The 13,381-nt window shown below is 36.0% G+C and overlaps 1 protein-coding gene across 10 annotated transcripts in view; it reads left to right on the top strand.

The window, feature by feature from the left end:
• The window catches only part of SENP6 (SUMO specific peptidase 6), a 93,061-nt gene that overhangs the window by 53,545 nt on the left and 26,135 nt on the right, over positions 1–13,381 (top strand). For all 10 annotated transcript variants that reach the window (XM_080583772.1, XM_080583771.1, XM_080583769.1 and 7 more), the window contains 6 exons: positions 3,859–3,929; positions 5,088–5,227; positions 8,253–8,655; positions 9,773–10,005; positions 12,472–12,642; positions 13,328–13,370. In XM_080583772.1, the coding sequence (XP_080439898.1) occupies positions 3,859–3,929; positions 5,088–5,227; positions 8,253–8,655; positions 9,773–10,005; positions 12,472–12,642; positions 13,328–13,370 (1,061 nt within the window). The remainder of the gene's footprint in view (positions 1–3,858; positions 3,930–5,087; positions 5,228–8,252; positions 8,656–9,772; positions 10,006–12,471; positions 12,643–13,327; positions 13,371–13,381) is intronic.

Genomic DNA, 13,381 nt, shown 5'->3' with positions numbered 1-13,381 from the left:
TAATTCAACTACAAGAAACATCATGGAGGCTCTGATCCTGTTGGGGGACTTCAGTCACTCTTGTACCGGCTGGAAAAGCAGCACGGCAAGCTGTAAGCAGTCCAGGAGGCTCTTGGAGTGCATTGAGGATAATTTCTTAATCCAGGTGATAGCCCAGTCAGAGAAGTGCTACTGGACTGGTTGTTTACCAACACAGGAGAACTAATTAGAGAGGTCAAGATTGGTGACAGCCCGGGCTGCGGTGGAATTCGTGATCCTGAGGGCTATGGGTCAGGTAAAGAGTAAAGTCAAGACCCTGAGTTTTAGGAGAGCGATCTTGCAGTTGTTCAAGGAATTAGTGGGTGGGACTCCCTGGGAAACTGCCGTCAGGGGTAAAGGAGCAGAATACAGCAGGCAGGGTGCTTAAGGATGTTTTTCTTAGAGCGCAAGAGCTCTCTTATTTCTGTGTATAAGAAATCTGACAAGGAGGGCAGGAGATTAGCATGGCTGAGTATAAGTATACAATTTTCTGGCTGAGTAATAAGGAGTACGCTGGGAACTACTGACTAGTCAGGCTCACCTCAGTGCCCAGTAAGGTCACAGAACAGATCCTTCTGGAAGTCATGTTGAAACATACGGAAGACAAGGGAGTTGATTAGAGACAGCCAACAGGGCTTCACCATGTGCAAATTGTGCTTGACTAATCTAGTGACCTTTGGTAACTGAGCAACTGCTCTGTGGACAAAGGAAGAGCTACTGATGTCATCTGCCTGGACTTCTGTAAGACCTTTGATACTGTTCTCCTACAATGTCCTTGCCACTGCATTGGAGGGATGTTGGGCCGGAGGGTGGACTGTTAGAGGGACAGAGTTGTCTGGCTGGCCGTGTCCAGAGAGTTAGTCAACAACACAATGTCCACTGGCAAGTGGCATCCCTCAAGGGTTCATGCTGGGACTGGCACTATTCTGTATCTTCAGTGACACGGTGGGTTTGAGTGCACCCTCAGCAACTTCGCAGATAACACCAAGCGAGGAGGTGTAGTTGATAGGCTTGAGGGAAGGGCTGCCATCCAGAGGGACCTTGAGGGAGGCTTGGGAGGTGGGCCTCTGTGAGCCTCATGAAGTGTTCAGCAAGGCCAAGTGCAAGGTCCTGCACCTGGGTTGGTGCAGTCCCCAATATGATTACAGGCTGGGTGAGGAATGGGATGGAGAGCGGCCCTGCAGAGAAGGACTTAGGGTATGCTGGTGGATGAAACATTGGATGCGAGCTGGCAGTGTGCATTTGCAGCCTGGAAAGCCAGTTGTTTCCTGAGCCGCATCAAAAGAAGCATGGCCAGCAGATCAAGGGAGGTGATTGTCTGCCTCTACTCTGCCCCTGTGAGACCCCGCCTGGAGAAGGGTGGTGAGGCCCTGGCACAGGTTGCCCAGAGAAGCTGTGGATGCCCCATCCCTGCAGGTGTTCAAGGCCCGGCTGGATGGGGCTTTGGGCAACCTGGTCTGGTGGGAGGTGTCCCTGCCCATGGCAGGGGGGTTGGAACAGATTATCTTTAAAGGCCCTTCCAACCCAAGCCTATGATTCTAATGATAATTAAATCATGAGACGTAAGAACTCCAGTTTAACATTCCAGCTGATTCTTGCTAAGAAGATTAACTGAGAGATGTACGTCTTGTTTGCAAATGTCTGAGTTACAGGAATTTATGAAGCTCAACAAAATAATACAAGTAAGGCCTTGCTTGAGGCTGAGCACTCTGTTACGGAGAAAGCTTGAGACTGGCAGCATGATGAGGGCTTTTCTGGGGTGAAAGACAGTCTGGTCTTCTAGGTTTTACTTATGAGTAAAAATTTTGAACAAGCATTATTTAAAAACAGTAGAAATAAAAGCCTTAATATGTTTGCAGATTTCCAGTGATTAATGTAATTAACATATTCATAATGCATTTAACATTTATTTAAATGCTACTGGTGTTGTTTAAGAAATGATTAATTATTTGTTGCAATATTAACTGCTAAATTGTCTCTCACCCTTCCTTTAGTCTTGGTCAACTTTTGTCTTGGTTGCATAGGGTTATGGGAGTGCTCTCAGGTGCCTAATCTTGGATGATTAAGAGAATTTTTCCTAACGTGTAGTTGGATGTAACCAGTTCCTTGTGAGCATGAATAAAAGTCTTTTACTGTTGGAGAAGCAAGATACTCATTTAATGCTAGTCCTCGTGTATTTTTTATATCTCCTGTAATAATGTGTGTTTTTTTCCTACCCTTTAGTATGGTGTTTTTATCATTGGATTTGGTAGTAACAGCTTCTTGTTATATAATGCTTAGTTTGCGCTCTGCCTTACATTTCCCCCAATTTTACCTTTCAAGTAATCCCTTCTCGATTTGAACTTTTAATGAAAATATTAAAAAACTCGAATAATTTATGAACAAACACTCATGTCGAGTTTCTGATTGTGGTGCAGTTTATATGTAGAGCTGGTTAAAAAAAAAAACAAAACACAAAACTTGTGTAGGAGCAGGATTGTTTCAGAAATGCATTTGACGCAATAACGAATCAATCTAATCTGTAGTATGCTTGTGGGCACTAACAGTAAAGTACTGTACGCTTGTTTTTGAACCTTTTTTTTCCCTAAGTTTTTCTGCATGGTGCAGCTCTTCAGCACAGTAAAACTTGTTTGTGTTTAGTACAGGGTTAATAAATTTAGAGGGCCAGATTTGGTAAGAAGAACCCTAAAAGGCATTGTAGGATAATCTTGTTCCAAAGATGTTAATAATAAAGTGTGGGAGGCCCTGAGAAGTATTAGCTAGAAATGCAGGATATTCAAAGGTCTTGACATTCTGCTGCAGTAAGACATTATTTGCTGAAACAAATAAAGATTTATTCCTCGTTTTGAAATCTGTTTCAGCCATAGCTGAATCATTGTCAGGTGGGCCCTAAAGATTTAGCTGTGCTTGTCTGAGATGTTACTGCCTACAGCTGTTTACTTTGCTCCCTTTGGTGCTGATTTTTGTCCTTGTATTCAGAGATGGTATTATGGGATGCATGTGACCCATTTGCAACCCAGAGCACTGACTTAACTTGGCAATAAAAGCAGTTTCTGTTGAAGTTGTAGACAACGCTTCCTGTGTTTCAGGTGCATGTCATGTCATGTTCTAACAGTAACCTACAGCTGCAGATTAGAGTAAGAGCAGAGAAGGACAACTGCCATTAACAGTAACGGATGCAGTATCAGGAATCTTAATTTGATTTGCCATGCTTTTGTGTAAATTGAAAATATCTTTTAGGAGACTCAAAATGATAATGCTTAATATGAACAAATATGTGATAAATTATGCAAATTATACCAACTCAAGTTTTCTTACCAACTAATTTGTCTGCATAATGTTATTTTCTTAAACAAAGATATAAGTTGTTTCTTCACTTGCGTTCTTTTTATTTTTTGGCCACGCAATTTTTGACATCAGATGTCTTTCCTCTCTTTCGCATTTTCTCGTCTTTTTTTTATGTTGTGGAGTTTAAGATGTGGAATCTAATATTGTTAAAGTAATAGTTGTTTCTATTTTTGGATTTTTAAAGTATCTATGTTATACTTCATGAATATGGAGGAGGAGATACAGTCCTTGAAGACTTTGGTCTGAAAGTAAGACTTAAAAACTATTGATTATTGTGAAAAAGGATTTAAATCAGAAACACTTCTAAGACCTTTACTGTAGCAGTTGCTAGCATTCTGATGATTTTTTTTAAGTGTACACATAGCATGTTAGAGGAGATGTTATTTATTCATAACTTTAAGGTGCAGTTCAGATTTATTTTTCCATCTGTAATTGTCGCAAAAATACAATGGTCTCAGTTGAAAGAACAACTATATCTAATTTATTTTCCAGAAAAGAATATCCCCCTCAGCTTCAGAAAGTAGAAGCAGATCACATTAGGTTACCACGACCTCAAGGAGTGGGTAAGTTATCTAAGAATTTTAGAATTCTCATGTATTTTAAGCAGAGGTGTGGGGTTTTTTTTGTTGTTGTTTGTTTGTTTGTTTGTTTGTTTTCCTATCGCTGCTATGGGCAAGTATGTTGCCAACCTTTGAGTAACCTTTAGTATATCTATCCTTATATAATATTATTGTAGTTTTATACAGGTTTGTGCAAGGAAGACTTTTTTTTTGACAGATTTTTGCAACCTGTTCACTAATCCTATAATAAACTTTAAATTAGGCGTCAGTTATTTTAAATACAAGTGGAACTGGGAAAATTTAGAGTAATAAAATTGTTGGGTCCAGAACTAATGATGTTCATTTCAGATTTGTCAGTACTGATACAGGTAGTCTGTGAACCAGCAAGACTATCTGCACATATTGAAAAATATTTATGTTCATATATGTTAAAATTGTAGCCTTTAAAAAAAGTTCCAGGATGGAGACTGTAATTAAACTAGTGAGTCTAACTGGCATTTTTGCATTAAATTGAAATATAAGGCACTGTTGTACAACATACTAAAAAGCCCCTTTTATAAGGAGATCTCACTCTGTACACTGTTAGTTTAAATAGAGGGTGTGTTTCTTTGTTCCTGTGCTCTTCTAGTATTTAAATTAACGCCCCAATATAAAACAAGATATGGTGGTATAGTTCAGTGTACTGCTGAGTCTTGCACTGATGGAATAAATCCTAAATTATGCAAAATACTTTCAATTGTTCTGGATTCATTCACCAGCAATCTTTTCGTGAAAATTACCAGCAGCAGCATCTAGCAGATCCTCACCTCCTTTCAGTAGCAAAGGCTTCATTCTAGTTGTCATAAAGTCTCCGCTAAGGCCAAAGAGAGACTTTGGCCTTGAGACTCTGCGAGGCCAAAGTCTCCTCTGAAGATGTGAAACTAGAAATTGTAACCAAGAGACGCAAAAATAGTAGTAATCAAACAAAATCTTAAGTATTATTTTAGGGATTTTTTTTATTTATACAGCAAGTCATAAGACACTTCTTAATGTGAATGAAACGGTATAGTTTGTTGCATGTTAAAAAAAAAAAGTTCAGATTAGTGTTTGTAAAGAAGTAAGTTGACCATAATTGCATCTGAGCAGACATTTCTTGTTAATGTTTGTTTTTTTTCCTCTTAGACAGTATAATGGAAAACACAGAAGAGTCGGAATCGGAATCTGAAATTAAAAGAAAGGTGCAACAGAAACGTCACTGCAATTCATACCAGTCTGACTTGTCCCTATCTTCTTCTACAAAAAAAGGCTTAACCCAGTTAAAGGTGGGCTGTGTTTTTTTTTTTTTTTTTTTTTTTTTTTTTTTAAGTTTAACTGTTCTAAAAATCCTTCTAGTTGGGAGAAGAATGTAAACATTTAAACTAAAAAAAGTTATGGCAGTGCAGATATTTGTGTTAATACTGATGCCAACTGTGAAATAAGTATTTTGTGAATTGAACAAACAGATGATGCACTGGAAAGCAGAAGAGCCTGTGTTTAAATTGATTGGGGAATCTGATCCATGCTTATTGGGATAAACCAGGAAGTGACACCTTTGGTTTGCTATCTATGAAGTAGAGGAATAATATTTCACACTTTGATGGAATTTATTTAATACAAAAATGCATAATTTTCAGTACTTACATTAATAAGGTTAGTGTCCTTGAGCCAGACCATGTGTAGCTGACCACAGTGCTGCAAGAAACTGTTCTCTATCTCCCTGATGGAAAAGGCGTTAGACTTCATTACATTGTTTCAAGATCTTGATTTCATTTCCAAAACCACAGGACAGGTTTCACTTGTAAACAAAATTTAATAATTACATCTGGTACTTTCTCCCATGAGTGCTTGCAGTAAAATGTTCAAACAGTAAGCTTAAAAATGAGAAAAAAACATGTTACTAATCAGAGTGTATTAGGAGATTGCAAAAAGAGATCAACAATGATATAGCCTCACAAATTTTGTCAAACAGTTACATTTAAGTTCAACCTCTGATAAGTGCCTAAATTGCTGATTACTTAAAGTTAGGGGGATATGTCCTTACTTTGTTCCCTGTGCTCTCAACGAGCCGCTGTTAAAAGTACAACACAGGGCTGGATGAACTTTTACTCCTTTCCCCTAGGAAAGTTATGATTCGGTAAGGTTGCATAGTTTGTGGATACACTTTCTGGATATAGGACCTATTGTGTTAATCTGAGCTTTGTGTTTTGAGTAGAAACATAACTTTTCAGCAGCTTAATAGCTGATTAGAGGGGAGAAAGTATGGTTATGGACATATTAAGGGGATAATTATATTGCTATAAATTACAAATTCATAGATGAATATGAAAAACCAACAGAAATCATGCTGCAACTGATTTTATTAGCAGAAATCTTTGTTTCTTTTTAAACAGGTTAAGAGTTTAATCTTTTGCCTTAAATCAATTCAGTCCTTTAACAGTGTTTTATGCATTTGTTGTGAACCATATGCTTTTTAGTGAAGCATGCACTGCGACAGTATGTAGATGATCCATATAGGTGTTTATGGAACCTTTCAACAATTCAAATGTGTTAATTGTGGTTTTATGCCAGAGGAATTACAGACAACCAGCTGCTTGTCAGGCAAAGTGCAAATGGTATTCATCTTCCTATACTGTAACAGGTTGTATTTCTTAATTGTTAAAAATTTACAGAAGTTTTATAGGAGGGAGGATTGCGTTTCGTATGTACTCAGTGAAAAACAAAAGCTTTGGATGCTAAAACTTACATAGGGCAGTCATAGAATATTTGTATTTTGCATATGATATATTATTCAAGTCATGAAGCAGATACAAGATACATTAGGTAGAACTCACCTGCTTAAGTAGTTACTCAAAGTCCAGCTTAAAAATAAAAAGCATATGTCCTTTGGAATTAAACATGGCTACCCCTACCATCAGAATGCCTGCTCTCAAACCATGGAAGGGAATTTATATTCAATTTTCGGTTTGTGCTTGAGGCGGAGGACTGCAGTTATTCTGTACTTAAGGTCTTTGAGGTATGATAGGCTTTGAATATTTTCATGTCTGATTGAAATTCTTCCATGTGATCAACTGTATCTCTGTAAAAGGTACATTCTGTAACTCAGCATTGAGACACAGCGCTGATACTCCTGTCACTTGCTATGTTATCCTACTACTCATATTTAAAGGTCTGATAGGCTTTTTATACTTTTTTTTCATCTGTTTTGCTGTGGTATATGTAGCTTTGTTAAATTGCAGAAATGTTGTGGAAAATAATATGTTCTCTTTCTATAACTTTTTTTTGTCTTGCTTTTAAAAATGAGGACCCTACACCTCAGGAAATCCTCTTTATTGTTGTTCATGGCTGGGGATGGGGTATGCAAATTGTAGTAGATATGTTTTGAAAACAGGTTCACAAATTTGTTGTGGCTTTTAGAAGGTTAGCGTCTTCCATAGTTCACAGTAGAGTGAGCTTCTGAAAGTGTCATTTGACCTCAGTGCTGCAGGAGACAATAATGTACATTAAATTTCAGTTCTAGGGGTGTCCCGTATTCAGTTCAGGAGATACTCAGTAGCTTACATGTTACTATCAAATACACTTAGACATGGAAGTCCAAGTTTCGCACTCAATAGGTAATACTCTTTATTACTTTTAATTAAGTAGGCTGTAGTAGATGTGAGAGAAACAAAACCCATCTCTTTGCAGTAATAATGATACAGTCTCCTTTTTTGTAGCCTGTTTCCTCTAGAAAGTCTGGGAAACACCTTTTCCTCAAGTCCTGTTTTCTCTTCTGTGATACTGGACTGTAGATCAATGTATTTCATTTTCTTCAAGTTTTTTAGAGGAGTGATTTTCTATATGGTTTGCAAGGCCATTAGAAGATGTCTTGGGAAGACATATGAACTTAATGATTGAGGAGACTGCTTCTAGTTCTTAGCATTGCTCTGTTGATCCTCAGGTTACTTTATTTTTGTCCAATGTAACTATTTTTACAGAAATGATGTAACTAGACCTTCTTGCTGATGATGTTACATATGAACTATGATGCTGATACATATAAGCAGGGTGCAACCTTTTAATACAGAAAGAAAAAAGATAAGTCTGAACTGCTGAACATTATCTTGTTAAAAATTGCCACATTGCCAAATTTTTAAATGAAGAAAATATAACTGAATTTTAACATTTGCTTTGAGTGTTTACTGTAACTGCTAATATACTGTTGTCAATTTTCATTCTGAACAGAAATTAAATGCAAACTTTGGAAATGATATCTTTGTTGATCTTAGTTACTGATTAGGGTTTGTTTTTTCCTTCCTTCTTCTTTTCTAGCTTTTGGAACCAATTGATTATTCTACTGATTGCCCAAATTGTGGGCGGGCAAATGAAAACCAGACCAAATGCCGACATTGTGAAAATGTTTCTCTTAAGGATTTGCAAAAAGTCTCCAGACAAACTGGAACATTAGGTGAATCTATGGGACCTTTATCACGTTCTTCAATACACCAGAATTCAACGGGGCAAAAATCTTCAGGTACAGGGTTCAACACAAAGAAGTTTTATAGTTCTGCTGTCGGGAAAGGTCCAGCGGATATTCTACTGGGTAATGAAGTTGTAGGACATTCTATGTTACGACAGAATGGAAAAGTTGGTCTTATAACTGGGACAAAAAATACTAAAATTACAGGAAGCTTAAGACAGAGGAGTACAAGACCATCTGAACTAAATGATCCAAGTAAGTATCATTTCATGAATATAGCCATAAAATGAAAATGCAGAACATCCTGTAATGAAGAAACCTTCCACACAAGCTTATGTTATTTACTTTTGCCTGGAATTTTTTTGTGGGTATGTTTTTGGGGTGGGGACATAACATATTTTTTAATGTCTTTTGTCATATGTGTTAATTGTGGTTTTATGCCAGAGGAATTACAGACAACCAGCTGCTTGTCAGGCAAAGTGCAAATGGTATTCATCTTCCTATACTGTAACAGGTTGTATTTCTTAATTGTTAAAAATTTACAGAAGTTTTATAGGAGGGAGGATTGTCATATGTCATTTTGTGAGGTACTCTTTGAGAAAGGTGAACACCGGGAAAAAAAAAACTGTTTTTTTTTTTTAAAGACTTAAACTTTACACTTTTTCTAAAAAGCATTCTTAGCAGAGTTGTCATCCATTCCCATGAAGAAAACAGTCTTTAACGTATTTTTTCCATTTTTTTTTCTATTTTTACTCATTCCTTCTCTTTTTCTTCTGAGCTATAGATATGAACACTGTCCAGGTTTTCTCATTTACTGAAACTTCGTTCTGTATAAAATGTTAATACTTGTTACTTTATCTGCGTGAACTCACATTAATTGATAAGCAGACAGGAAGTGGAATTTGGAAATTATGGTTCTAGTTCTGTGCTTAGTTTATTAGACCATTTTGTATTTTACTGATTTGGACAACTTAAGTTATAACTTCTCTGGTCAGTTTTTCTTTACATTACCTGTGTTACATAACCTTTTAAAAAATAAGCTCTTCAGCAAAGAGGGGCTTAAGTTAGACTTAAGCTGTATTGTTCACTGTCGGTTTTTTGTTGAAATAGGGCATGGATGACTTCATTTCTGTGTCTAGAGGGAAACTGATGATACACGTTTCTCGTACAGCTAGTTATGGGAAATAAGTGAGGGAGAGAGCACCTGTGAACAGATTACAAATAAATATTAATAAAAGTGTAATATAATGATAAATGTGGACTGTTTTTGATACTGCAGGACAACTACATAAATTACTTCTAAGCTATTGCTTGCAAAGAAATTTCTGTTAAGAAAAATGTAGTGGTTGAGAATTTAATATTTTCTGTTTAGTTGTTTTGTCTAGTGATGATGATGAGGAGGAGGATAGTGGCAGCACTAGGAGAATGGAAAGCATTTCACCTCGTCCTGCAGATTCAGCCCGCTCCTCCCCAGCTCCTTCTACAGGAAAGGTGGAAGCAGCATTAAAGGAAAACAGTTGTGGAATAGAACAGAGAATAGGTAGTATTACAACAGAAACAGAAATTGCAGTCACACTACCAAGAAAAGCAAGAATGAAAGATCAGGTACTATTTCATACTTTGTTTAAAGAAAACAAAAATCAAATCATAAACGGGAAATGTAAAGGTTTGTCTTGCATTGTTGTACATAGGCTCTATTTGATTGCTTATTTATCAGCTCAAATAATATCTCTGCTTATATAACACTGGAAACATAAGAAAATTTGTTAAATTTTTTCAAGAATTCATAATATTTGAATTATGCTTTTAACATAGATGTTTCTGTGTTGAATGCATGCTCTTTGATTCTGTATTGGGTACCTCTGTGAAAATGAAGGGCCATCTTAGTTTGCAGAAAAACATCAGTACTAGCTGTTTCTTGGTGAGACTTTGGACATAGGAAGTTAAAGATGAAAAAGAAACGTTGGGAGCAATTTTTTTACAATTTTTTTTTTTACAATTAAAATACTTTGACAACTGTCCCAGTTAATAGCACTTACTTGAAGGATTTCATGGTGGGGCTTTTGTTTTTTAGTTGAGCACTACTGCAAGAATTGGATAAACAAAGACAAAAAAAATGCACCATGAGCAGACTCCTTAAGTGCTGTCAAAGGGGACAGCTTTCACGGTATGTTAAAAACTTAACTACCTCAATAGTGAGCCAACAGGAAGAACAAATGCCCTGTGACAATTGTTGAATTAATACTACTGATTAAAATGATTCTTGGTTCACTTGTCCAGTTCCACTCTTGAGAATTCAGTCCAACAAGAGTATTTGATTAGATTTCCAGTCTCAATTTTTTTTTTCTGAGGTAGAACGCTAAAGGATGTCAAAACCTTCATGCTAGGTTGAGATTAAAAAGCCAACATTCTAGTACCATAATTAATGAAATGGTGTGTGTATAATATGGTGTACAGATTGTCATCAGTATAACTGTGAGCCTCTCAGTGTACTATAAAGCTGTGGGGCTAAAAGCTTGGGCAATAAAGTTTTGAATATCCCTTATTCTGACATTATTTGCTGGATTAAGGGAAAGTATTGCATCGTGAAAGCATGGGTGTCTCCTTTTATATGCACATGTTCCTCTTCACTCCTAAACAACCAAGTGTTATATTGGAAATATACTGCATACTTGAGAAAAAAGTAGAAAAGAGCTTTATTTTGAAAATGGGTATACAAATGTTTTGTGTGAAGCTTAACATAAACTTTGCCTTAATTCAAGAAAACTACCAAGAATTGTATCAGTGTGTTTGTCAGCCTGAATTTAAAAAAACAAAAACAAACAAACAAAAAACAAACAAAAAAGCTTTAGGATAGTTTGTTTTTTCTCTGTAAATATTAATTCATTCTTCATTCTCAGGTTACTCGAATATAGTGCCACTTCAAGATTTTCTATGTTACTGCTTGTCTGTGATTTGAGTTTTGAATTTTTAATAATGTTTAGGTAGTCCAGTAGACAAAGGGACAGCTATATTCAGTAAGAGTCGTAGGAAAATATTTTAATTGCAGGGATCTAGATTCTCTTCCCTCTTGTTTTCCCCCTGTATTTAAGTGAAGTATCCAAAAGAATATTATGAATTATGGCCAAGATAGGCTAGTGACTAGGAATGCTGAAATAACTCTCCAGATTTAATCGTAATAGAAATACTGAGTCCCTTAAAAATCCTTTTCTGTGGGAGTTGAATTGTATTTTGTAACTGACAAGAATGTTTATTAACGGACAGTTTTATGAAATGAGGAAATAAATACCCAAGAACAAAACTAGAACAGAAAATCCTTCAAAAACGTAGAGCAATTTAAGCAATGCAATAGATAAATACATATTCTTCTCGTGGCTCTCAGCCAGCTTGCTTTCTTTTAAATAGTTTTTCTTAAGATTGTTCTGTTGGTAGACAGGAGGCTTAATTGAGATTAAAGCTTCAGTCAGTGTCCAGAGATTTTCTTGAGCTAGAGCCAAACTCCACATGGCCTTTTCCTCAGTGTTAGTCTTCTGATACTGGATTCTGTCCTAAAAACATCTTAACAGTTCTGTAGAGTTCCTTCATGGATTTTTTGATTGTGCTTATTTATTTATATTTCTTGAAGAGTCTACTCCTAATGTTTTATTGCACTGTACTTAAGTAATAAATCAGTATTTTTAGTCACCATAAGTCTGTGCTAATTTGGGATGCTTGTACAGCATTAACGTTTTTATATAAATAAAAGAAGTACATTAAAAAAAAAGCTTATTTTGCTGGGCTGTACACTGTTTCAATACAAGTAACTAAATTGTTTTTTGGTGACTTTGAAATGTTAACAAAATGTCTACAAGTGTAAACTAACTTTTTTTCGTAAATCTCACAATATTAACATCAGGCTAAAAGCCTTTTAGGAGTTTTCAACCCTTTGTATATGGTTGAGATGGATATTACAATACGTAGTCCTGCTGGTTAACAAAAAAGTAGCCAAAAAATTAATCTGTGCTTTTTAACAGCCTGTTTTAGCAATAAATCATAGTGAAAAATTCTGAAACCTTGAAAATTACTTTTCAGTTTGGCAACATTGTGTCTAACACTCCAATAAAACGTCGTAAACTTATTTCTCAAGAAATTGTAACTGAGACTGTACCTCTAACTTACCAAAGTCCCTGTGAAAGTGTCATTCTGAACTGTCGAAGTATACGAATAGGAACCCTACGAAGAATGGTAGTGGAACCTGTGATTGTAAGTAATCTTGTTATTTGAAAAAAAAAAAAAAAAACCTTTCTGTTTTTGATTGTTATTTTCATCTGTGAACAATGTAGTATTTTGCCTTTGTCTGTGAAATGGCAAGTCTGTCCCCAATTTCAGAGGCTGTGATTCACAAAGACATGAGAACTATACTGTTGCATACTGTTTAGTTCTGGTGTTAAATAGAAACATCATGTTTGCAAAACGCTTTCCTTTTCATTTGTTTATTTTGGGGTGGGGGTGATGGGGTGAATTATGGATTAGTGTTACAAGAAAATTGAATGCAATACGTACCAAAAAAAAAAAAAAAGATTTTTACAGATGGGGGAAGAATTGTCTTTTTCTGCGTGTGTATAATTTTGCTTCTGTTGAACAATGTTTTTTGTTTTCAGAATTTTCTTTTGAAGATTTTATTCTCCCACTATTTTGTGGCATTTTTAAACCTTTTTGGAAACAGAGTACTTCAGAGACATCTGAAGTGTCAACAGTCAATATGACTGAAAGAGACATGGAAGAGCAAAGAATATGCGTGCTTCCTTGAGTTGTACTAATTTTTGAATTACATTTTACTTTTTTGTTTTAAAATTTTAATTACTCGAGTATTAAGTTGTTAAAAGGTATTGAGTCAGTTTAGTTACAGAGAAAAATTGAAATCTTATTTTTGTATTGTCTTCCACAGTTTTGTCTGGATTATATCAAAATACGCCTAGAAAGTCAAGAAGGTGAGTACTTT

The sequence above is a fragment of the Anser brachyrhynchus genome (assembly GCF_964034855.1).
Source record: "Anser brachyrhynchus genome assembly, chromosome: 3".
NCBI lineage: Eukaryota > Metazoa > Chordata > Aves > Anseriformes > Anatidae > Anser > Anser brachyrhynchus.
Note: the sequence above shows the minus strand (reverse complement) of the source record. Positions and strands in the feature narration are given on the sequence as shown.